The sequence below is a fragment of the Petromyzon marinus genome, chromosome 42 (genome assembly GCF_048934315.1).
Source record: "Petromyzon marinus isolate PM22_M1 ecotype Great Lakes invasive population chromosome 42, UKy_Petmar_22M1.pri1.0, whole genome shotgun sequence".
NCBI classification, from domain to species: Eukaryota; Metazoa; Chordata; class Hyperoartia; order Petromyzontiformes; family Petromyzontidae; genus Petromyzon; species Petromyzon marinus.
Genome location: NC_133708.1, coordinates 13015633 through 13042746, shown reverse-complemented (window position 1 = coordinate 13042746; position 27114 = coordinate 13015633). Strand labels below are relative to the sequence as shown.

The window sequence follows — 27114 nt, the reverse complement described above, 5'->3', positions numbered from 1 at the left end:
TTGGGGGGGAGAGCAGGCAAAGTGCCTGCAATGATAATTATTACCTTTCAAAAAATCAAACATTCAATTAGCCAATCACTGGTGAAAGCTGCATGCGTTTATCTCAAGTAATCAAACAGATATCATTAATAACCAATTACTGACCATGGTAATCAAACACAAACACTACATTTCTTTTTTTAATCTTTAAACCAACGTAGATACTAATTATTGGCCCAAAACAATCAAATTTACAGCACTTCACCTGATTAATGGCAGTGGTTTTTTATTTTTATTACGGCCATATTGCCCGGCGTGTACTCCCAGAATGCATTGCCGCAAGAATGTTTTAGTTAGATTTGCAATCCTTAACTCAAAGCGGAGCCTGCTTATATCTTTATCGATTGGTGCCAGTTTTTGCAACAGGATGACCATGGATATCTTTGCACAAAGTGATAGTCTTGGATGAGGTGAGAATACCCACACTTCGCCGATCAACTGACTGCAGTCTACCCATCTATACTGCTGGGAGGGCAGAGGCGAGGGAAGGCAATTTTTTTTTGGAATAGACATTATGAATTCAGCTCACAAAACACATTAGTATCTGCGTCTTTTCTTTGGACTTTAAATTAAATTCAAAAGGGCAAATATTTTTTTAATCAGCTATCAAGTATTAGCAGCATGTCTGAAGTGTCCACTAAGTCCAATTCTTTTGAAATGAGGGAAATTGCTCATACCCAGACGAGCAGATGGGCAACAGCGGCCCAAGACTTAGTGGCACGCTAATCCCGTATACGGAAACGTCAGGCGGATACAAACTTTTAATAAAGTTGTTGCAACACTGTGGGGCTGACAGGGAGGACTTTTTATTATTATTATTTTCTTTCTAATCTTAATGGTAATGGCATCCTGTTTCGCATCCCTGTTACAATATCCCTGCATAAAAAATTGCGATTAGCTTTTATAACCCGCAGTGAGTGTCTAAGCCTGCCCCGATGCGCGTGCATTGTATGACAATTTGGCGATGGCCGCGTTACATTTTGGCCATCTTCGAATTAACTTAACCGTGCGAGTCGTATAAAAGCAACTTCCATGCTAACTAAACTCTACTCGGAATATTGATCCGGCATACATTCCTATGGCGGGTAGCCAGAATTTCCATAGGATAGCCTCCATCGACGTCCCACCAGTGATTGCGTCAGGTATTGGATCTAAGGGGACAATGAGCCGAGTCACCCCCTGATCGGGAATTGAATTCGCAACCGTCCAATTGTGAGCCTTGTTACGTCACGCAGTAAAACATGGCAACAGCGCATTAGGGATGCATGCGATGCCACTGCTCTCGGTTACAAGAGTGATGCTTAACCCTTTCCCGTTCTGATAACGTACGTATGTTTACGTCATCAATTGTTCTTCCAAAGGCGATGCGCCCCTATAAATAAAATGAACGCTGAGCCGCTTACGCGTTACGAGATTCAGCGGTGAACAGGATACCACCACCCACCCTGCAATTTGCAGATGTCTCGGAACGGGAAAGGGTTTAATGTCAAGAGACACAATTTCTGGGAGGCTCAACATGGACATGCGGTGAGCTGGAAGTCCCGCCCCCCCCCCCCGGCTCCCCTCTTTCGGCCCCACCTACTTTTACATAGCCACGCCCACTCGATCACTAGCCCTACCCGCTCAGCCACGTGACATGTCTCTGCCAATAGGGTGCACGTGATTTGGATCGCGTGATTTTGTGCCTTTTGATTGCCGTCGGGTAATTCTGCAGGTGGCGTGGCTGCAAGCCGGGCATTTACGAGAAATAAATAAGATTACTGTGAAATCACTAAGTTACGCAAGTTGCTTATCATCACATGTATTATTTGCCTCTCTTATCGAACATTTCCATAAAAATAAAGAGAATGCCTTTATGCCACATGCATAAAAAAAACAAATCCGCCACGGTGGATTTAGCATCGCCACGTGCTGACCACGTGACCACGACCAGCCAATCAGAACGTTGTGTTACGTATGGGGGGGGGGGGGCAACACATTTCAAAGCTTGGTTCCAACAAAGTTGCAGAGCAACGTGCAACTTCATGTCACAGAGCAACGTGCAACTTCATGTCACAGAGCAACGTGCAACTTCATGTCACAGAGCAACGTGCAACTTCATGTCACAGAGCAACGTGCAACTTTATGTCACAGAGCAGCGTGCAACTTCATGTCACAGAGCAACGTGCAACTTCATGTCACGACGGTGTTGCCGTCGATTGTTGGATCGAACAAAAGGACATCGACATTAGTTTAAGGTAATAACAACTTTACATCTTGACTTAAAGCTTTCGTGACTGCAGGTATTCATATTGTTTGGGTCTTTCGGTAAAGTCACGTGGATAGGTTCAAAGAAAAATTAAAATAAACTACGACGTTTCGATCGCGACGCAAGCGGTCGTCATCAGGAAAAAGGAGGGGGGGGGGGGACCGTGCTTGTGTTGGGATCGAAACGTCGTTTTTTTGTTATTTTTCTTTGAACCTATCTACGTGAGAATGTGGTAACAACTTTGTTGCTGTTGTTGTTGTTTTAATGTCGGATTAAGATGCCATCCCGTTTGCAAGCAGGGGAATAAAAAATCGCATGCATTCATTGCGTGCACGTGGTTTCTTTGTCATGCTGTGTCGCAAATGTTCTGCTGTGCCACTTTCAAAAACATAGCCTTGTTGCTCCGTTATATTGGATACAAATGTTAAAAATAAGGGGATACGAAACTTCTTTTATTGTAGAGTACTTGCAACAGCATAGTAGTGATTGGATGAAGTCGTGGAGAGTTTTAATTAGACAATTGGACGAGTAAATATTCTTTAAGGTAAATAACATGCCCAACATAGTTTTTTTTCTACACATTTCCTCGTGTAAACTTTATTATCCTAAATACCTTACCACTGTTTTAGTTTGATGGGCTGAACAGGCAATATTACCTCGCCTACATTTCTGCCTGGTTCAAGTTAGTTAATTTGGCTGGGTCGTCTGAAAACAAAAGTGACACAACTGAGGCGGTTTGTGTGGGCAGTTTAAAAGGAGGATTTTACATAACATTGGAAAAAGCAACGGTCCAGAAATATGGCACCATTCTACTGCATGTGAACCAGGCCTTGACACCAAAGCACAGGGCCACCGTAACGTAACCCCTGTCGTTCCGCGAGGTGAATGCACGCAGCCTCGCTTCCTTTGCGCATTTAAACGTGTTCAAACAAAACATACTTGCAGCAAATGAACCGTGGGAGTTTCATGTGCAAATCCTGACCCCGCCCCCCGACATCGCATCCGCACAAGCCAGCACACTAAACTCTGTACACGCGTTTTTTGTTGTTGTCATCTTTACAAATTCTCAATTCTGGTGGACGGCCTCCGTTTGGCAGCGTACGCGTATTGTTCATTGCCGATTCTGCCGCCATCCTCGTCGTCGTCGCTGTCGCCCTCGCTGCTGTCGTCGCCGTGCCGCTCGCTTTTGACATCGTTCGGCCCGCCGCGCCACCACCCGTGCCGGCGCCACCGCTCGGGGTCGGGCAGCAGCGTGTCGACCCCCCACGGCTCCGTCGCGTCGGCCGCCGCCCGCCGCCACCACCACTGCTTCTCCGCCGCCGCCGCCGTCGCCGCGGCCGTCGTCGCCCCCTCCCCCCGCGCCTCTCGGCCGACGGGCCGTGCCGCTTCGTCGTCCTCGGCGTGCCGCGGGGCCCCCTCCGCCGTGGCGCTGCGCCGCTTCCTCCGCGGGGCGGCGCGGCCGCGCTCGCGACCGCGCTCGCGGCTGCGTCTCCGCCGCGCCGGCCCCGTCGCCTCAACCGAGTCCCTCCTGCTCCACGACGATGACGACGACGCCGTGGCCGACGCCGTGGCCGAAGACGTGACAGCACCGCCGGCCATGTTCCTCTGGTCGCCCGCGCTGGTCGACGTTCTTATCGCGGCCGTGCCCGCTGTGGCCCACGTGGCATAGCCGCTAGACGCGGTGTTCCGCAGCCCGCCGCCACCGCCGCCGTTCGTCACGATCAGGTTCCTGCTCCCGCTGCGTGCTGGGATCCTGCTCGTGCTGTTGCGTCTCTCGAACATGTAGTCACTCGTCCTGTTCAAGTTTAGCCGGTTGCCAAGTTGGTCACTGCCCCTGCCTTCGTTGCAACCGCTGACTTCTTTACCGCGGCCGTCCATCGATCTCCCCCTGTCGACGACGACGTCGCCGCTGTTTTTCCTCCTCCCGTCCATCGACCGTCCCCTATCGACACCGCCGCCGCCCTCTCGTCCCCGCCCGTCCGTCGACCTTCCCCTGCTGCGCGCGCCCCCACCGTCGCCCCTGGCGTCCCCGCCGGCCTCGCTTTTAAAACGCTCCGCCCCGGCGCCGGCCGCCGCGTGGTGGTGACGCACGGAGCTTGCCCGACGCTCACCCCAGGCTCGCTCGGGACTTTTGAGCCTCATGGACCCGCCCGACGAGCCCGCGCATACGGCCGCGTCCACCCTGAGCGTGTCGGTGGAGTTACAGCTGCGGCTCTCGGCCCAGCGCGGCCGAGTAAGAGTCGCGCTGGACCTGCGCGTCGGAGACGCCGGCCGCGCCGCCTTCGCGACCACGACGCCGCCGCCGCCGCCGCCGATGACGGAGCCGCCGCCACCGCCGCGCCGTGAGCCCCAACCGCAGGACACCATGATCTCCTCGGCGCTGCTGATACCGCCCCCGGCACCGCCCCTGTAGGAGCCGACCTCCCGGCTGCCCTCGTCGTCGAAGTCATAGTCGACGTCGTTGAGGCTGCGCGCGCCCGTCGAGCGGCGCCGCTGCACGCTCACGTGAATTTTCCTGGCCCGCACTTCGTGCGGGTCGGCCAGGCCGCCATCGCCATCGTTGCCGTCACAGTAGAACCTGCTGCCGCCGGCGTCCAGGCTCTGGCGGCCCAGCGTGGACCTCTGACTCCCGCCACTCACGTACTTCCTCTTGGCGATGGGGTGCTGCCTCCGCAGGCGGGGCGGGCGACCTCCGGCGCCGTCGTCGTCGTCGTCGTCGCCACCTTTGCCGCAGCCGTCGTTCTGCACGATGAGGTAGCCCTTCTTGATGAGGTCGTTGATGATAGCGGCGTCGCGTTTGCTCGCCTCCTCCGCGCCGTCCACCTTCCGGACGGCGCTAGGGTGGACGCTCTTCGGTCGGGCGCGTTTGCCGCCGCTGCCGCCGCTTCCGTGTCCGTCGGCGTCTTCGTCTTCGTCGTCGTCGTCGTGGCACTCCAGCTTGGGGATGCTCACGTACACCTTCTTGGGGCGCTTTGTGCCATCGATGTCTTTGCCGTCGTCGCCGCCGTCGTCCTCGTCGTCTTCGTCTTCGTCGTCGGCCGAGAAGCTGTGTCCGGTCGAGAGGCGCACGCCCCGAGCCCGTGGGGGGCGCCCGGTGGCCTGCGCCGGCCCGGCCGCCCCCGCGCCCTCCCCCCCCGCCGCCGCCGGCGGCGACCAGAACGTCGTAGAGAAGAACGACAGGACGACCGAGGAGGGCGACAGCGAGGCGAGCGTCGCGACCGTCTCCGCCGGCAGAGCCGCCACGCCCAGCCGCCGGTACAGGACCTCCTGCACCTCCTCGGCCAGCATCATCCGCGCGTCGCCCTTGCGTTCCGCCGGGCCCGCCGCCGCCACCGCCCTGGCTTCGACGAGCGGGGGGTCCTCGCCGTGGGTGTAACACGGGTTGTCGTACTCGTGGTACGACGCCTGCGGCTGCAGGAGCCGCGCCTTGGGGCTCGTGCCCAGCTGCCCGCCCAGGTCGACCAGCACGTGGTCGCCGGCCACCCGCTCGAAGTCGCGGTCGCCGATCGCCGAGGATGCCACGGCGCCGCCGCCGCCGCCGCCGCCGCGGTCGCTCCTCCGGGTGGACGCGGCGAGGTCCGGCTCGGAGGCGCAGAACGCGGAGCCGTGGCGCAGCAGGGGCCGCAGGGACGGCGCGCGCCAGCCCGTCTCCTTGTAGACGAACCACACGTTGCCCGTCCACAGCAGCCAGTTGATGAAGCCGAACACCTGCGGGCGACGGCGGCGGGGGAAGCGTTTCGTTATGGACTCGGCGCGGGAACCGCGGCGCGCCGGCGCTTCCCGCGTCTCCGCCACGTGGCCACGATGGTGCCGCCCGAAGCCCAGAGCTCCGCGGCTCGTGTTTGCCGATCTCATCGGGAATCTCACAGGCCAAGAGGACTGTCTGTGAAAAAGAGCTTCAAAGCTTATCGGATTCCTTCAGTATAAATTTATTATAATTCTTCTGGACTTGAGTCCCGGGTAGTGCTTGGATGGGTGAACGCCATGGACAAAGCAGGTCGCCGCAATCTTTATTTTATTCAGAATCTTTATTTATCTCTGAGCAATCCAATGAGCTGTGAAGCTCTTTTTCACAGATGTCCAGGAGTCACAGGCCTTACGGGGCTATGTGGTGGGCAGTAATTATGATAATAATATTTAACATTTATAAAGCGCCTTTCTACAAAGTACTCACAGCACTGTTCGCCACTATAAACAAAGAAAACGTTGGCCAGTGGGAGGACAAACTAAAAAGTAGCGGAGCAAATTTCGAAACCCAAAAGAAAAATTTTACGCATTTTTCGGAGAGGTTTAAACACCAAAGCGGAGAGCAGTACAGCAAAATCTAACGTTGTACTCTACTTCTATGCTTCTACATCCATGCTCCCCCCCCTCCAGGCCGACTCCAGCTGCCTCCACCAAACCGCACCGACCCGGCGTGCTGGGCCATGGTCAAACGAGCCCCGTGCGAGCCGCTGACGGCACGGAGAGAGTGGGGGGGCGGAGAGAGAGGGGGGGGGGCCCTGAGAGAGAGGGGGGGCCCTGAGAGAGAGAGGGGGGCCCTGAGAGAGAGGGGGGGCCCTGAGAGAGAGAGGGGGCCCTGAGAGAGAGGGGGGGCCCTGAGAGAGAGAGGGGGGCCCTGAGAGAGAGGGGTGGGCCCTGAGAGAGAGAGGGGGGCCCTGAGAGAGGGGGGGGCCTGAGAGAGAGGGGGGGTCCCTGAGAGAGAGGGGGGGCCCTGAGAGAGAGGGGGGCCCTGAGAGAGGGGGGGCCTGAGAGAGAGGGGGGGCCCTGAGAGAGAGGAGGGGGTCCTGAGAGAGGGGGGCCCTGAGAGAGAGGGGGGGGGGGGGCCTGAGAAGGGATCGCCGCGTTGCCCGACTCACCGCCGCCACCACGAGGGAGGAGAGCGTCGGCGCCGACCTCCACTCGCACCGCGAGCGTCCCACGCCTCCCGTTCCTCCTCCCCCTCCTCCTCCTCCCCCTCCTCCTGCCCCCCTCGCCGCCGCGGCCATCCCCGCCGGCAGGGGCTGGGGGGGGGCGGCCGCGGGGGGGTCCCTCCCGGCCGCCGCCGCCGCGGCGGAGGCTGCGCGGCACGCGGGCACCAGGGCCCCGAGGTGGGCCGGCTGCAGGGAGGCGCGCAGCTCAGCCAGGCTGGCGGCCCACAGGCACGAGGCGAGGAGCCAGAGCAGGGAGAGCGCCAGCGACACGGACACGTCCTGCGGGGAGTCGGGGGCGGGGAGTTAACGCGGCCGTGCGGCTCACAAATCGGAATGTTGAGAAGATTTATTTATCCCGGAGGAATCCGATGAGCCATGAAGCTCTTTTTTTATTCCCCTTCCCGTAGACGTGTTCGGTCGTTGTCACAGATGTGCGTTTCGAGTCGCAAGCGCAAACACCGACGCTCGCCACCGACTCTGCCTCCTGAGTGCTGCGTGTGTACACACGCGCGTTCTCACGGCCCCCTTCGCTAGGTCGACTCAGCCCTCAATTGAGCACCTGGTGCGGTGTGTAAACATCGCCGCTGGTGAGACAAAGACGGCCGGGCGTGGTGCTGGCCACCCTCCTCCTCGTGTGCCGTGCCGGCCTTCATAGGCGTTCGCCCCCAACAGTCTGTTCAAGGCTATACGGGGTGGATCTTTGCCTCCGCATTCGCGGTGCCCGCGGATGTGGCCTTGCTGTTCTCTCCGTCGCATCCTCTCACCGTCTCTCTCGCGCGCTGTCATCGGAGTTGCGTGCCTCTAAGCGTCAGTGCCAGCGCGCATTAAAAAATGCAGTCTGTGTCAAATCTGGTAAGGGCATTTAAACCTCTTGTCAACACCGATCGATTTACGTCCCACTTGTACGTATACGTGAGTTCAAGTGGCATTACCGCCCGCGGTTATGTCAAATTTGGATGATTGCTTGCCAAGATGTGTACACCGCAAAGTATGTATATATTGAATTACAATGTGCGATACGCATTTAACGTGAATTAAAAAATATCCTCCGTTTACCCTTATAGGGTGGGTGAGTGAGTGGACGGGTGGGTGAGGGAGTGGATGGATTGAGGATGTTTATTGGTGGATCGGTGATTCTGCCATCCACCTACTCTCAGACAAAGCAAATGAATGGCTAATTGTCTTGCGACTGAATCTCTCAGTTGCTCTCCATGGGCTGTACGAAAGAAGGGGACCACGTTGCACGTTTAATATGCGGAAGAAAAATATAAAAAATGGGGTTTGAACAAAGTTGAGTGCGTTACAGATCAAAGTGTGTTTTAGTTCAAAATGCTCATTTTATTTTCTCGCTGTAGCAGCCAAGGCTGGATGAGCGCTGGGACTTCAGAGGCAGCAGCCTGAGGCCTTGGATATTGAGGGACCACTGCCAAGAATATTCGCTGCTTAATAACAGCTTAAATGCAAGGCTGAAGCACCACGACAAATCCCCGAGCTAATTTGGTCATAAAAGCCTCAGCATCACTTCGTGTCATCGCTACGAGCTACGTGAACAAATTCTTTATAGTGTTTCTTCACATTTACACGTTAACGCGTAGATTTACGCGATCGATATTATGATTCACGATTGTGTTTTCTTTTAGGTTACATTGCACAACCATACAATACACCATTTGGCCTTCATATCCCTCATTCATTGACTGAATATATCTTAATATATATCGAGGACGGCAGAGCTTAGGCAAAAATTTGGCGCCGAGGCTTCAAATCAATTTCCCGGCGCGTGATCACGGGCGCACGTGGGCACGTGGGCACGAGGGCACGTGGTTACGTGGCCACGTACGATCTTGGGGCCGCGGTTGTTGCGCAGGTAGTTGCGCTGGTAGAAGATGGTGGCGACGGTGGCGCAGAGGGAGTAGAGGAGCGACACCACCCCCACGGCGACGAGCAGCCGCGCCGACGGCACCACTCCGGCCAGGCCCGCCGGCAGCGCCGACGGCCGCCCAGCGTCCATGGCCACGGTCGCGCCGTCGCTCGCCAGACGCACGGGGAGGCCCGCGGGCACGCAGCCGGAGACCCGCGCCACCACCCCCAGCAGCCTGCGGGCGCCACAAACCGCACGCACGCAACACAACACAGACGTCGTGGTCCCCTGCCGCCCGCTCACGTAGCCCGGGGTGGGCTGGGTGGGCAGGAGCGGTTGAGACGGCGCTCGCTGCCGATGATCCAACCCAGGTTAGCGGAGTTGCAGTTGTGATGCGCTAACAGCTTGGCTACCGCTCCCTGCGCTCACACGCCAACCGTGCCAACCTCCGATTGGCACGGTTGGCTACGTGCGGTGCAAAAGAAGTTCAACATACATGCACACAGACACAAAGATCCCCCGTGTAGCCTTCACCGGGATGTTGGGGTAAGCGCTGTTAGTGTGCGCGGTGCCGCGTGCAAGTGGTGGCGCACTGGGCCACCTTTGTCTCGCCAGTGCTGTTGCTTCCACACTGCAGCGGGCACCAATCGTACATGAGTACCTGTTGACCTAGGCGAGGCCCAGGACTGGTTCGGATATCGCTCGATACTGATGTTTTAGCCGTGAGCTTGGGGCATCTGGTTCTCAGCGGAGCGCGCAAACGGCTGCGCCACCATTCCCCCACGCCAACCGAGGCGAGGCAGCCAGGCGGCTCAAGAGGTCAGAGTGCGAAGCCGGAGCAGCTGATCTATCCTGGGTTCGAATCGAGGGCAGCCGCTGGAGTCCCAAGTGATGCGAGTTGATGGCCTCAGCCTCGGTCATGACGGCACAAAACAACAAAGAACAAAACCGCCGTGACTTCACTTCGGTGCTGCGCTTAAATTTGGATAAATCCCAGCGCTGATGATGCCTGAAATATCGCTGGACAGTCGTGCGACGAATAGGGAAAGTGTTGCTCCCTCGATGTTAACTGCAAAGGTGCTCTGATCCTGGCAAATCTGCGCTCGACTTTTCGGCTGGCTCTTCTCCAACGTGAAGGAACACTCCAGGCGAGTCGTTATTTAAGTCATCAAAAAGTTGGCTCCCGTATGGTTAAAGGTTACTTTTTTTTTCACCAAAAAGGAAAACTAATCTTAAGATGAAAAAAAATGATGAATCGAAATTGAAGTGAAACTGGAAGTTTAAAAAATCAACCGGTGAAGTTGGGAAGGGGAAAATAAAAAAGTCTCAGATCTGAAATAGTTTTGACGTTTTCTGCGTGGCATTTGAAGAATAAGGCATTTAACCTGGCGCAGTGTGCTAGCGTGTCCCAGCCGGTTAAGCGGAGGCAACGGGGAATTGTTGCCAAGTAACAAAAAAAATCCACCTCAAAACATCTCGGGAGAACATTGTAAACAAACGAAAGAAACCAAAACCTCCTTCTAATTTCCGATCTCTGACTTTTAGTGAGCACAAAATGACCCCCCACCACCCCACCACCCCCGCTTTGATGGCCTCTGAATCGGCACCCGTTGGTGATTCGTGGTTGGTAACGCGGCCCCCTCGCGCGCCGTGCCAGCCCTAATGGGCGCTCTCCAGAAGCACTTTGCCACAGCGCTCTGAAGGGATCTGTGCGTGATGCATGAGTTTTGTGTGCATATGTAACAGTGGTGGGGTGAGTGGTCGTGTAGCGGTTAGCGCTACGGACCCGGGAGAGACCCGAGTTTCGATTCCCGCTCTGGCCAACACCGGTGACGATTGTCTGAACCGGTCCCGGGCCTCCCCTAGGTCGACTCAGCCTCAACGAGTACCTGGTGCGGTGTGTGAACGTCGCCAACTGCGGAGACAAAGGCGGAGTTATGCAGGGGACCTTCGGCTATGTATTTGTAGATGGTAATGGCAGATTTTGTTGTAGGTATTTGCTTATAAAAATCTAAACATAGATATTTAAAAAATAATACGCGAGCATTACAGAAGTGTTTTTCGGAAATACCCTCACCGCTTCAAAATTAAAATATGCAAATTTTAAATGCAATTAGTAAATAAATCGCTCAATGAGGTAAAAATGCAATTAGAGCTGGTGAATAGATGCAGTCGTGTGAACGTAGGAGTAAAATAATGAATTGGCTCATAAAAAACACACGCACACATGCATTGCACTGATGAATAACCCCGCGTATAAATACGCATATAAATACATGCACATTAATTTAAAACAGAAATTTATAAAAGAGATGGCGGGACAAATATCAGAGGGAACGCCTCCATGTTGCTGTCTCATTGCGCGGACTGTATAACTCCGCTCAGCCGCGCAGCTCAGGAAAGTAGTCCGTCGTTAACCGCTCAGAAAACTTCTTTATAGTGGTGCACGTTCCCAGTTATAGTGGTGCACGTTCCCAGTTATAGTGGTGCACGTTCCCCGTTATAGTGGTGCACGTTCCCAGTTATAGTGGTGCACGTTCCCCATTATAGTGGTGCACGTTCCCAGTTATAGTGGTGCACGTTCCCCGTTATAGCGGTGCACGTTCCCCGTTATAGTGGTGCACGTTCCCAGTTATAGTGGTGCACGTTCCCCGTTATAGTGGTGCACGTTCCCCGTTATAGCGGTGCACGTTCCCCGTTATAACGGGATGCGCGTTCCACGTTACGACGGGATGCGCGTTCTGCGCGCTGTGAGAAAAGTTGTTCCCTGATGGCAGAACCACGTTGTGGCGACATCGCGTCGTCGTGAGAACACCGCCGCCACGCGCGGAGCGGCGAGGACTTCGTGGACGAGTGTCGGCACAACGAGCGCCGGTGGCCATGGTCCAAATAAACTCGGGGGAAAATAAAACGTGCCGGTTGTAAGGAACTCCGAGCAACATTTGCTGTGAAGCAACTGCAGACTGCCTTCCAATCACCCCGTTCCCTCGCCACAGCCGTACGCTACGAGGATCACACAAAACATATTAAACGTCCTCCACGATTTTGTTCGATGAACATTTATATACTTATATATTTTAAATAAAACCCACACCCGCTGCAAGTTACTTACTTAATCGACCCAATATCCAAGCGGACACGCGTTGAGGATGTTATAGGGGAGGGTCCAATGTTTCCCTGATTCAATTTCGATTCCACGTGGGCTACGAATGTTTTCATTGATTCACGTCGCACACACTGAGTTAACGCATTACCCCTGCAGACACCAGAGGCCGCTACATCCACAACCATTTTTTAAAACGCCGGATTGGTAATTACCAATCGGCAAACCTGGAATTGTGCCGATTCATAGGATGTCTGTGAGTGGCAAGTGATGTCTGAGCTGGTCCTGGGCTTCCCCTAGGTCGACTCAGACTTAAATTGCCACCTGGTGCGGTGTGTAACTACGGGCAACTGTGGAGACAACGCTAAAGGCGGAGCGCCCTGACCCTGGACTCGCCATCCCTCCTCGTGCACCGTTCCGACCTCAACGTAGTGCTCGCAAAAAGAAATCCACCCCAACAGTCTATAAAGCTGTTTAAACTCTCTCTCTATTTATATATATATTTTACCAAGTAAGGCCCACTGAGTTAAATAGCTGTTTTTTTTCTAGCGACCTGGCTATCACAAATGAAAGCTCAACGAAGCAGCGTATCACGTGGAAATGTATAGTAGCCAAATACTCTAAACGCGTGTTGATTTTAAATGTGGAGGGAAAATCCCGGAGGACCCGTAGAAAAAAAAAAACACGACCACGGAGAGAGAGAGAGAAACACGCAAACTCCAAATCCACGGGGTCACGGGGAGAGAGATGCCGCAAACTGCAATAATAAAGCAGGCGTCAGGGTCGGGATCGGACCCACGACCTCCTGTATACCACGCGAGGTAGTTAACATCTCGTCCACGTGGCGCCCGGTCTAAGCGTGACCACGTGGAGGATGCGCGCATTCATCTCGTGACCGCAAGCCGCCCTCCTTTCGATGAGTAATTGGAGGAGGAGAAAATTGACACGAGCACTTCGGCTCGCGATCAATCGTCGCTGGCCCGGGTCAGCGGAGAGATCCCTTGCCCCGATTTGGTGGCGGCATTCCCACCAAGAAGACAATTTAGATTAAAAATAAATCTCTCTGTCTTACTCGATGTTGAGATCGGCACTCCGCCCGGTCACCCGTCTCCTCTACCCCCCCCCCCTCTCCACCAGTGCCAAACACTCATTTAAGGCTGAGTCGACCTAGGAGAGGGCCACGGACATTAGTTTGAAAATGTCGCGCCACTGATGTTAGCTGCGTCCGAGAATCAATGAGGATGAACGAAGACAAAGATTCCCCGTATGGCCTCTAACAGACTGTTGGTGCTGTTAGCGAGTAGCACCTATGAAGGCGGCACGTACACGAGGGGATAGGTGGCCAGCACCACGCCCGGCCGCCTTTGTCTCCCCAGTGGCGATGTTTACACACCGCACCAGGTACTTATTTGAGGCTGAGTCTTAGGGGAGGTCCGGGACCGGTTCAGATAATCGTCACCGTCGGTGTTGGCCGTGAGCGGGAATCGAACCCGGGTTGCCAGGTTCGTAGCGCAGCGTAGCGCGAACCTCTACACTATCGCTCCCCACAATCAGGCCAAACACACACACACACAGACACACACACAAACACACACACAGACACACACAAACACACACACACAGACACACACACACAAACACACACACACACAGACACACACAAACACACACACAGACACACACAAACACAAAAACAACAACCGCCATTCGCCACTAAGTGGCGGTGACGTCACCACGACGCTTGTGCCAGGCTATGTGCACCTTGAGGCCACGTGAAGTGTCGAACGCCCGCTGGCAGGAGGTCACGGGGCAGACCCAGGTGCCACGGGTCGACTGACTGAGATGACTGGCTGATGCACCACCTGTGCCCCCTACTGTGCCAACCTGCTGTGCTTTAGCCACCCGGCGCTCCGCTCGTTGTTCTGAGCGTCGCTCCTCCGCCCTCCGTTGATGTTGGAGGGCGACTACCTCCAACTGCCCAGTAGCGTCCTTCACGAGCCTCCTCCACAGAGGCCGATCTTGACACCGCTGGTACCAGTCATCGGCAAGTCCACTCAGCTCCACGTCCTCCTGTACCACATCACTCCATCTCTTGTCTAGCCCGTGCCGCGCCCGCTTAGCCCCCTCAATCCGGCCGAACAAAAGCTGTTTCGGCATGCGGTGGCTGGGCATGCGGGCTACATGACCCAGCCATCGCAGCCTTCCCCGCCGGAGGAGCTCACCGATGGGACCTTGCCCAGATCTTTCAAGGATTTGTGAGCTCCTCACACAATCCAGTCTGGTTAAACCCAGGATGGATCGTAGGCAGGCCAGCCTAAATGTTTCTAACCAGCGAAGATGTTCCATTAGGGGGGTCCACGTTTCGCAAGCGTAGAGAAGGGAGGGAATGACCGTGGCCGAGAAGTCCTGAAGCTTAGTGCGGAGCAACAGACCAGATAGCTTCCACACAGCGTTACACAACCGATGAAAAGATATTTCCGCTCGACTGATTCGGAGTGAGACCTCTGCAGTTAAACTGGAGCCAGACATAAGCACACTACTCAGGTATGGGAAACTCTCCACTCTCTCCACAACTGCCCCATCACCGATTGGGAGTTGTGGGGGTGGAGTGTCCGATGGTACAAAATACCCAGGCAGGTACTTAGTTTTGGTGGGGCTGATGGTAAGGGCCCACCTCTTAGTGGCACGCTCCAGTCTCAGCAGCAGCGTCTCCAACTCCTCCTCTGAATGAGCAGCTATTACCAAATCATCAGCATATAACGTGGTTGAGCAATAGGGAGCCATCCCTTGACCGCACCCGGGCATCGATCAGCCTCCCATTATATCTGTACCATATGGAGATTCCCCCGGTACAGCTATTGAAGGCTTCACGAACTACGTGGTCAAAATAGATGTTAAATAATGTGGGAGCCAGAGGACATCCCTGTCGCACCCCAAGGTGTACAGGGAATGGCTCTGACTCCCGGCTACGTAGTTTTACCCGGGCCCGCTCACCATCATGAAGGTCCTTAATGATCGTGAGCAGAGGGTCAGGTACTCCAAAAGCACGAAGAACAACCCAGAGCCCAGGCCTACTGATGGTATCATAGGCCTTGACCAGGTCAATAAAGCAGAGATGTAGGTCTTGTTGGAATTCCCTACACCTCTGCTGTAGCAGACGGACAGAAAATATGGCATCTGTGCACGACCGCCCTTTCCTGAAACCGCATTGGGGCTCCGCAAGTCTCTCCTCAGCGTGCCTGGCAAGGCGATGTTGAATAATCCTTGCCAGGACCTTTCCCGGCACACTGAGGAGTGAGACGCCCCTGTAGTTGTTACAGTCTGTGCGGGCATCCTTCCAATCCTGCGGAACCCATCCAGTGGTCCAGACTGTTGTTATGATGTCATATAGGGCAGTCTGTGCACAAACGCCGCCCTCCCTCAGCATTTCGCTTGGAAGATCATCTCTGCCCGGTGCCTTTCCTGGTCTCAGACTCCGGATCGCCTTCAGTACTTCCTCAACAGATGGCACCTCAGCCAGCCACTCACAGGGGGTGACTTCTTCCAATATTTGAGGCACCGCAGCCTCAGCAGGGTCATCCTCACTTTGTGCGACGATGTTTTCCTGGCTGAGGGATTTTCCCTCCCCCAGGACCTCACAGAAATGCTCAGCAAATCTGCAAACCTGTTCCTGGGGGTCGGAGATTGGATCACCGTTTTTCCCCTAATGATGGTAATAGGTGTGGCGCTGCAGGTTACTTTTTTGATGAAGTTAAATAGAGATTCGTGATCACGGGCCACTGAGGCAGACTCCATCTACTCAGCAACCCGCGACCACCACCCATCCTTGCAGCGCCTCACGGCTCTCCGAACCTCCGAGCGAAGGCTACGGTAAGCCTCCTCATTCTCTGACGTGGGATTCTGTAGCCGATGACAGTGGGCCTGTCGCTTTTTCTCAACCATTCTGAACACCTCCTCTGTCAGCCAGGGTCTCTGGGGAGGTCTGGACTGCGTACCCAAAGCAGCCATTGCAGCTGCATGAGTCACAGTCCTAAACCTCGCCCATTTACCCTCGACATCAGGAGGAGTCGGGGACGATGCCAATCCCAGCCGCAAGCGATGATGAAATTCTCGCTTGCAACTTTCATCAGATAACTGAGACCAGGCCACTTTAGGTTGGAATGGGGTCCTGGGTGTACACCCACCACCGGAGTGGAAGAATGGCAGGCGCATCTTACAGATGACTAGTCGATGGTCAGAGGGCAGATCAGCTCCACGGTAGGTCCTGGTGTCAAGGACATGGGCTCGCATCTGCTGGTCCGTCACTATGTAGTCCAGCAGATGTTCTTGCTTGGACCCGGCATGCATCCATGATGTTGTGTGAATGCGCCGATGCCGGAACAGCGTGTTGGTAATTACAAGCCCATGGGCTGCACAACAATCTAGCAGCCTCCTACCGTTGTTTTTGAGCTGATCTGGCCCATGCCCTCTAATCACTCCAGACCAGGTGCCAGTATCATGACCAACTCGGGCATTGAAGTCATCCAACATGATGACTCTATCCCGAGGGGCCACTTTAGCCAGCACCTGTGACAGGAGGTCATAGAAGGCATCTGACTCATCGGCTTTGCCTGCATCCCTCCACGGATGTTCATCTTCGGTGGGGGCATAAGTAACCACGACCACCATTCCTCGCCTCCGGTTGATGGGAAGGCGAGCCCAAAGTAGCCTGGGGCTTACAACTTCCCACACCTCACCGCCACGCTCCCACGCCCCCTTCATTATTTTGTTCAAAAGAAGAGCCACACCCTGTTGTTTGGCAGTCTGCTGCCCCGAGTAGAGGATTGTCCATCCCTCATGGTGGCAGGAGCCCGAGCCGGTCCACCGGACCTCCTGAATGCCACATAGATCCAGGCGGTACCGGTCCAGCTCCCGACAGAGGAGTGTCAGCCTCTCCTCCGCAGTGAGCGTTCGAACATTCCACGTGGCCACCCGTAGTGGCTTTTCGTTGTTTCTGGAGGAGCCCCGAGGGTAGATATTCAATCTCCTGGCTCCGCCAATTGGGGTTTGGCCAGGAGACGTCATAGACGCCTGGCCCCCCGGGGCCTCCGGCACAAGCTTATTAGTTACATATTTCAGTTTAACTCGTGGTTTAGTGGTAATTAATTGAAGGTGGAGGGGTTACCAGCCCCTAGCACCCATCCAGAGCCCCCGTTTAGCCCCTGTGGTGGACACATATGCCATGAGGGGAGGAGCCAATCAAAATTGGACCTCCCCCCACAGCACTGTCCACAACAGAGTTGCCCGTCCGGCAAACACACAGACACACAGACACACACACAGACACATACACAGAGAAACACACACAAACACAGACACAAACACACACAGACACACAAACAGAGAAACACACACACAAACACACACACACAGGCACACACAAACACAACAACAACCGCCATTTGCCACTACGTGGCGGTGACGTCACCACGACGCTTGTGCCAGGCTATGTGCACCCTGAGGCCACGTGAAGTGTCGAACGCCCGCTGGCAGGAGGTCACGGGGCAGACCCAGGTGCCACGGGTCGACTGACTGAGATGACTGGCTGATGCACCACCTGTGCCCCCTACTGTGCCAACCTGCTGTGCTTTAGCCACCCGGCGCTCCGCTCGTTGTTGTGAGCGTCGCTCCTCCGCCCTCCATTGTTGTTGGAGGGCGACTACCTCCAACTGCCCAGTAGCATCCTTCACGAGCCTCCTCCACAGAGGCCGATCTTGACACCGCTGGTACCAGTCATCGGCAAGTCCACTCAGCTGCACGTCCTCCTGTACCACATCACTCCATCTCTTCTCTAGCCCGTGCCTCGCCCGTTTAGCCCCTCTCGATCCGGCCGAATAAAAGCTGTTTCGGCATGCGATGGCTGGGCATGCGGGCTACATGACCCAGCCAACGCAGCCTTGCCGGCCGGATGAGCTCGCCGATGGGATCTTTCGCACGCGTAGAGAAGGGAGGGAATGATCGTGGCCGAGAAGACCTGAAGCTTAGTGCGGAGCGACAGACCAGGTTGCTTCCACACAGCATTACGCAACCGATGAAAAGATATTGCCGCTCGACTGATTCGGAGTGAGACCTATGCTGTTAAACTGGAGCCGGTCATAAGCACACTGCCCAGGTATGGGAAACTCTCCACAACTTCCCCATCACCAATTGGGAGTTGTGGGGGTGGAGTGTCCGATGGTACAAAATACCCAGACAGGTGCTAGTTTTGGTGGGGCTGATGGTAAGGCCCCATCTCTTAGTGGCACGCTCCAGTCTCAGCAACAGCGTCTCCAACTCCTCCTCTGAATGAGCAGCTATTACCAAATCATCGGCATACATAACGTGGTTGAGCAATAGGGAGTCATCCCCTGACCGCACCCAGGCATCGATCAGCCTCACATTATATCTGTACCATATGGAGATTCCCCCGGTACAGCTATTGAAGGCTGCACAAACTACGTGGTCAAAATAGATTTTAAATAATGTGGGAGCCCTGACTCCCGGCCACGTAGTTTTACCCGGGCCCGCTCACCATCAATAAGGTCCTTAATGATCGTGAGCAGAGGGTCAGGGACTCCAAAAGCACGAAGAACAACCCAGAGCCCAGGCCTACTGATGGTATCATAGGCCTTGACCAGGTCAATAAAGCAGAGATGTAGGTCTTGCTGGAATTCCCTACACCTCTGCTGTAGCAGACGGACAGAAAGTATGGCATCTGTGCAGGACCGCCCTTTCCTGAAACCGCATTGGGGCTCCGCAAGCCTCTCCTCGGCGTGCCTGGCAATGCGATGTTGAAAAATCCTTGCCAAGACCTTTCCCGGCACACTGAGGAGTGAGATACCCCTGTAGTTGTTACAGTCTATGCGGTCCCCCTTCTTAAAGAGGGGGACCACCAGGGCATCCTTCAAATCCTGCGGAACCCGTCCAGTGGTCCAGACTGTTGTATATGATGTCATGTAGGGCAGTCAGTGCACAGACGCCACCCTCCCTCAGCATTTCGCTTGGGAGATCATCTCTGCCCGGTGCCTTTCCTGGTCTCAGACTCCGGATCGCCTTCAGTACTTCCTCAACAGAAGGCACCTCACCCAGCCACTCACAGGGGGTGACTTCTTCCAATATTTGAGCCACCGCAGCCTCAGCAGACACAAACACACACAGTCACAACAACAACAGCCGCCATTCGCCACTAAGTGGTGGTGAGACAGACACACAAACACACATACACAAACAGAAACACACACGTGCGGATGAACACGTCTCAAGTGGTAATGCGGTGTTATCCCCCTGAGATGACATGCAGCGCCACTCTGTCTTCATAACGTCACTCTGTGTGTTCATATCGCCACTCTGTGTGTTCATATCGCCACTCCGTGTCTTCATATCGCCACTCTGTGTCTTCATATCGCCACTCTGTGTGTTCATATCGCCACTCTGTGTGTTCATATCGCCACTCTGTGTCTTCATATCGCTACTCTGTGTCTTTATATCGTCACTCTGTCTTCATATCGCCGCCGCTATTACAAACGGCTCAATCCTGTTTTTGTTTGTGGGAGGAGGAAGGAGGACACCCCCCCCTTCTCTCTCCAGATGTTTGTGAAATATTAAATCCTTGATCATGCGCCTGCCGGCTGGCCACGCCTCCAACCCAGCCTTCGTAGCCCCTCGCCCACCCTTCGCTCCCCACCATCAAGTTACTGGAACCTGGCGACTCTCCGCATCTCAGGAGGCCGATGCGGGAATGGGCCGTGCCGGAGCCTCTGAGCCGGCGGCCGCAGGGATCCTGGGGCGTGAATCCGGGTGCAGCGAGCTGGTGGCCTCGGCTCGGTCGTCGATGACTTGCACCGAGACACGGCAGATTCTCACGGAGATCCGCAGACTCACGTAGAGGCCCATGGACTCACACAGAACAAGTTGTGATGAAACTGGTTTCTCAAGTGGAGTAAGGTGATGGTCTCACAACAGTGACCAGTGACTTACGCGGAGACCCACAGACTCACACGGTAACCCATGGACTCACATGGCTTACATGGAGGCCCATTGACTCACATAGAGACCCATTGACTCACACGGAAGACCCATATACTCACATAGAGACACACAGACTCACACGGAAGACCCATATACTCACATAGAGACACACAGACTCACACGGAAGACCCATATACTCACATAGAGACACACAGACTCACACGGAAGACCCATTTACTCACATAGAGACACACAGACTCACACGGAAGACCCATATACTCACATAGAGACACACAGACTCACACGGAAGACCCATATACTCTCATAGAGACACACAGACTCACACGGAAGACCCATATACTCACATAGAGACACACAGACTCACACGGAAGACCCATATACTCACATAGAGACAGACAGACTCACACGGAAGACCCATATACTCTCATAGAGACACACAGACTCACACGGGAGACCCATATACTCTCATAGAGACACACAGACTCACACGGGAGACCCATATACTCTCATAGAGACACACAGACTCACACGGGAGACCCATATACTCACATAGAGACACACAGACTCACACGGAAGACCCATATACTCACATAGAGACACACAGACTCACACGGAAGACCCATATACTCACATAGAGACACACAGCCTCACACGGAAGACCCATATACTCACATAGAGACACACAGACTCACACGGAAGACCCATATACTCACATAGAGACACACAGACTCACACGGAAGACCCATATACTCACATAGAGACACACAGACTCACACGGAAGACCCATATACTCACATAGAGACACACAGACTCACACGGAAGACCCATATACTCACATAGAGACACACAGACTCACACGGAAGACCCATATACTCACATAGAGACACACAGACTCACACGGAAGACCCATATACTCACATAGAGACACAGACTCACACGGAAGACCCATTTACTCACATAGAGACACACAGACTCACACGGAAGACCCATATACTCACATAGAGACACACAGACTCACACGGGAGACCCATATACTCACATAGAGACACACAGACTCACACGGAAGACCCATATACTCACATAGAGACACACAGACTCACACGGAAGACCCATATACTCACATAGAGACACACAGACTCACACAGGAGACCCATATACTCACATAGAGACACACAGACTCACACGGAAGACCCATATACTCACATAGAGACACACAGACTCACACGGAAGACCCATATACTCACATAGAGACACACAGACTCACATAAGAGACCCACAGACTCACATGGTGACTCATAGACTCACAGAGACCAAGTTGTGATGAAATCGGGTTCTCAAGTGTGGGGAGTTGGTGATCACACGCGGGTCACCGTGGAGTGCACACATTCACACATTCACACATTTAAACAATCCCGCCGCTGCTGCTGTTGCACTCCCGCAGAGTCCACAAATTCCTCCCTCTGCATGTGTGTGAATCACAGTGAATGTATGTTGAACTTCTTACGCACCTTACGTAGCCAACCGTTGCCAGCGACCCGGAACACATTTGTATACCCAGCACAACAGCACGTAAAGTGTTCAAGCCCTCTCGCAATGGTCACTCCATGTTGACCTGCGCCCCAGAATATATTGCTACACCCAGCTTACCAGAATAGAGTTATTAAACATCTCACGATGACCGTGGCTATTCCAGTTCACCAGAGACCCGGAACGTATTTCCCTACCCGGCACACCACATTCAGTATGTGGGCGTTAGCATCTCGCCACTGCAGGGGTGCTGCGGTGGCCAGATGTTAACTACCTTGCCTAGTATACAGAAAGTCGTGAGTTCGATCCCAACCCTGACGCCTGTACATTTTAGAGAGTATTTGGCTGCTATACATTTCCACGTGATAAGCCAACTTCGTTGAGCTATCGTTTATGTTAGCCTTGTCGCTTCTGAACGAAAGAGCTCTGTAGCTCAGTGCGCCTTACCTGGGAACATAACGATAGGTTAAGGTAAATGGGTTAGGTCAGTACATAAACCTTTCGCATACCTGTCAACCCACATGGGCTACCCGCATTCTTGCACAGGGAGATTTTAGTTTTCAGGTCCATGCGGTGAAAAGCCGTTTTAGTACGGGCAAAAATAATGTTTGTGTCTATTTGTTTGTGTTTCTCCCTTGTGATGAGACTTTGTGGGATGAACGTTGAGCTTTTTAACGGCACGGGGTGACCCATAAGGTCTGAAATTGTCTGTAATAAGGTAAGGCACTGACAAGGGGTTGACAGGGATGCCCTCGCTACGGCCGCGGCTACTGCTACTCGTGTCGCGCGCACATCCTCCTGACGCAGCGTTGCCAGGCAGAGACCCCATCAGGCAAATCCGGGAGCGACATTGACAGATGACAGAGATGAGAGAGATGAGAGAGATGAGAGAGACACAAAGCTGTGAATCCGTGATCGTCGGCAGGAAGGCACCCACCGAAATGGGTACTGGATGGGCACGTGGACATCTCCTAGGCGCTCCGAGCTGTTCCCGCACGGCAGCTGGAAGAGCAGCTCCCCGTGGTAGCCGCAGCATGTCGCAAAGGCGAGGATGGCAAAAATCTGACGGAAGAAGAGGTAGGAGGAGGAGGGGGAGGAGGAGGAATAAGAGACAAAGAGACAACGCTTCGATTGTTGTCGGCCGCCCTGGTTACTTGACCACACGGCACTTCCTACTCCATTCACCACAACTCCCCGCCTCCCCTCCTCCGCAACCTCCGACTAGGACGGGTTGGCCACGTACGACACGAAAGAAGCTCAACATGCACCCCCACCCGCCCGCGCTCCCCAGGAATGATGCCGATGCTGATTGGCAGAGTGAACCTCCAACTGGGTTCAGGGGCCCCGGGCGAGCGTAGACAGCCGCGTTCAACCTCTCGGCACAGGCGGCTCTGCCGGGAGGTGGCTAGCACCTGGAGCGACCCACCACCGCACACTAACATTGACATGACACAGAGATGTCGACGGTTGTCCGGCTTCCTTAAAATCCATCTGGTTATCGATCCGAATAACTCTAGTTTCAGGTTTGTTGTTGATGTCACAAGTAATTGAAAGTAATCCGATAATTAGAAAATAAATAAATTCCAATTCTGGATGAAGTGCTTCCCTACGCTGCTGTTGTCACAATCGGAATCTTTATTTTGACAGGAGGAGGAATCCGATGAGCTATGAAGCTCTTTTTCACAAATGTCTAGTAGCGGGGGTTGGGGTCAGAAAGTTACAAGGACATGTGCCCACTCTGTATATGGGTGCAATTATGTAAAGCTATTCATACTTTGTGATACATTACTTGCATTGCCTTTGTACTATTCGCATTTTGGTGGTCTCTGGTCGAACACTTCCGGGGAGACAAAGCCATGACGAAGCCTGTCTCCGTGTAGGCCAATCAGTTTCAAAGTCAATCAGAGCGTGTTTGTTTTATGTATGTTTTTTTCTTCCCACAAGCACGTGTGGTTAATGTAGACTTGATGCCTTGCAACAGGTGTGTCCATTTGGTGTGTGGACATCAGAATGCTGCTGCTTACGCGAACGCCATTTCGTGAGCACGTCACACCCGTTCTCTTGAATTCATTATAAGGCCCTGCTATTGACCTACAACGCTGTCAATGGGTTAGCCCACGCATTGCTTTCAGGAACTGATCCACTTATATACACCACCAATGAGGTCCTTCAGATCTTCTAATCTCCTTTTTAGTATCCCGAGGTCAAAGCCACGTACCTGGGGGTGATCGGGATTTTGCCAGTGCAGCCCCAAGACTATGGAACGCGTTACCTCTGACAATTAGACGACGCGAATCTCCGGTGCTATTTAAATCTCTGCTTTTACCACGTAGCTGTGTGCGTGTACGCTGCTGGCTCGGTCTCACGTCCCTGCTTCCAGACACGGCGACGCCTTGGGATCATTGTATGAGATACGCCTTCACAAATGTAAATTGTTATTATCGTTAACACCTGTTTTATTGCCATAAAGAGTGAAGTCTATTCTCATCCCCCCTCACCCCACCTGTCATCAACAGGGAATCTCTCTCGCTGCTGCCAAGATGGGGGATAACAAATAAAACAACAAATTGAAACCTTTGCAAGGAATCACGTCTGCATTAGCCACATATACTTGTAGTGAATATGCAGACAAAACGACATGCTCTGACAGTATGTGCATTGTCTTTAAAACTGATTGAAACTGACTTTTTTAGAGCCTCGTCTCAAACAGCGTTAGACCAGAGGACGCCAAAAGGCGAACAGCACAAAGACCATGCCACGATCAGGGCATTGAGAGCTCGGTGTGGACCAATCAGTTTCAAAGACAACGCACATACTGTCAGAGCATGTTGCTTCGTTTGCATGTTCACCACAAGTATATTGGCTAAATTTCGATTTAAAGCTTTTGTGACTGCAATGATTCATCTTCTTTGGTTCTTTCGGTAAAGTCACGTAGAATGAGAATAAAATAATAAATTGATAAAATAAAATAACACAATAATATTCTCATTATAAGTGGCTAATGCAGACGTGATTCCTTGCTAAGGTTTCAGTTTGTAGTTTTAACATCTCAACAGCTGTTTCATTGCCAGAAAGGGGAAGACCCTATTATCATAATGTAATACTTGCAAAGGAGGTCTCGTGAAATAAAAAAAATAAATGTACAGAAAATCCCCGAGCATCGGTGCTGGGGAACCCATCAGCGAGACGATGTCGCTACAGCGGTGAGCGCCACTGCAACATCGCCCCTGACGGCATCGCGTGTTCGGGGGGGGGGGGGGGGTGGTGAGGAGGTGGCGGGGGGCCTCCTGATGGGACCGACAGGTTGCCCATTATCGGGGGGGGGGGGGGGGGCCGTGGCAAGATGGGTTCTACCCATAACCTCTCGTTTCCCAGTCAGCCCAGTTACTGAAAAAAAAACCACAGCGTCGCACCTTGACACGGATACACACACAGCAGACAAAGGTCTCGTCCCCGTCGGGGTAGCCTCCAGCAGGCTTGCTGGGGCAAGTGCTGTAACCGAGCAGCAGCTATAGGAAGGAGCGGCACGGCACACGAGGCGTGTGTGGCTGTGTGTGTGGGTCTGCCCAGCGGCGATGTTTTCACATCGCAGCCGGCACTCATTGTGGGGCCGAGTCGACCCAGGAGGAGCCGTTTAGATGTCGCCACGTACTGCACTCAGTGCACCGCGCAGTGAACCACCGCTCCCCAGTCCTCTAAGCCAGTGGTTCTTAATCTTCTTTACCTGGGGTGCATGCTGCACCCCTCTGTGGGTGCGAGACATGGGCAGATTTCATTTTAGAAGGTAAATAATCGAAAAACAAATTAGGCACGGGCACGTAGGTGTACAACTTACTTTGTTTCATCAAACCGCTGCGTATTTATTGGCATTATAAAATGCTGTTACGATTGGGAACTTAAACGGGTGCAAGGCTGCGGTAAAGGTATAGAACCGCTGCTCTCAACAAAGATAAAGATGCCAGCGGTGCCAGGATCCTGGTACTGGGACGCTGCCGTCAACGCAAGAGTCACGCGGATTCCCAAGCGCACTAAGGTGACCGACAGCTGCGCGAAAGCAAGAAGACATTGACAAACGTAAGTTAGGCTTTTTTGTAATGAAAGGCAGCTTTCAGAGCCCTGAGAGTCAAAACCTCGTGGGCTGATTGGCCACAGTGGCACCACCCCCCCCTCCGTCGTGCGTGTTCTACGTCTCGTCCTGAGTGACGTCCGGCCGACTTACTCGTGGCCTCTACCCCGTACCGCGAACGAAGTTGAAACAACAGCGCTGCCTTACAATCTTTTTTTTTGTACCGAGTGAAAAATCGTGATCGTTGCAATGATTCCTGTAACTTGAAATGTGATGCATCTCAGTCAGTGGCGTCGCTAGGGTTGGTGTCACCAGTGCGTAACTCACGGTGTCACCCCTCATGGACCTCCTCCGCCCGTACCAGACCATACAAAACCCTTAGTCAGGTTTTTTGTACTAATGTTACTCGTACATCCTGATTTCCGTATATCACTGATGTAATGGTAATAGTAGTGACATAAACAACGAGCAAAATCAAAATGACACCTTTAAATTTGCTTTTATTACTACTTCAGCCTCAAAATGTTATTGATGTAGGTTCACAAATACTAATTACCACAACATTGTAGCTAAAACGCCAGAAAATTTTACAAAATCAGCGACTATAAAAACACGAGCAGCGACAAACACAACAGCGCGTGCTTGTAGCGCGTGCGGACGAAACCACGTGACTCGAAGCGTCACTGGAGTTGGGTAACAATGAGACCTCTGACCGGAGCGCATTAGAAGGTTCAAAAACGTAAATTAGCACAGAGTTTTAGCCTTGCAGGTATATTGATACGGTACAGGTAAGCTGGGCTTACGAAAAATGTTTTTATTGTTGTAGCTAACTAAAGGGATATTTTTTTATACAAAATATATTAAATTTATGCTGAAACATGCACACAAATGATAGAGACAGTCATTTTTGTGTCATCCCCACTGATGGTGTCACCCGGGGCGGCACGCAACCCCCTGACTGACGCCACTACTCTCGGGGAAGCTATTTCACCATTTGCGTTTTTATGCCTCATTTGCAATACGTTCTCTAATCGTAATCCTCACGTCAGTGAAATATTGAAACGATAATTTTGTAATATGCTCTACATCACGTGATTTGCTGTCCTTTTCCTGTTCATTATGTAATAATTTTTATTTATTTTGCGCGTTGTGTTTGACCAGGGAACCGGTGCTTTCGTCGATGACCACCCCCCCACCCCCCCCCCCCCCCCGATTCAAGGGCAGCTTCTTAGCTCACATGGTACTTCAAAATAAACTCAACTAAAACAAACTGAACCAAGTTTCGTGAGAGAATGAAATCGCGAAAGGAAACCGCGCGTCGTCAGTCGACCACTGGGTTACAGCATAAAC

The 27114-nt window shown here is 53.3% G+C and overlaps 1 protein-coding gene across 1 annotated transcript in view; it reads right to left on the bottom strand.

The window, feature by feature from the left end:
• Positions 1–3343: 3343 nt before the first annotated feature.
• LOC116951167 (uncharacterized) overlaps positions 3344–27114 on the bottom strand; it is a 109233-nt gene continuing 85462 nt past the window's right edge. The window contains exons 2-5 of the mRNA XM_076073633.1: positions 22636–22760; positions 9041–9296; positions 7147–7479; positions 3344–5995 (exon numbers count right to left, since the gene is read on the bottom strand). Coding sequence (XP_075929748.1) covers positions 3344–5995; positions 7147–7479; positions 9041–9296; positions 22636–22760 — 3366 coding nt within the window. The remainder of the gene's footprint in view (positions 5996–7146; positions 7480–9040; positions 9297–22635; positions 22761–27114) is intronic.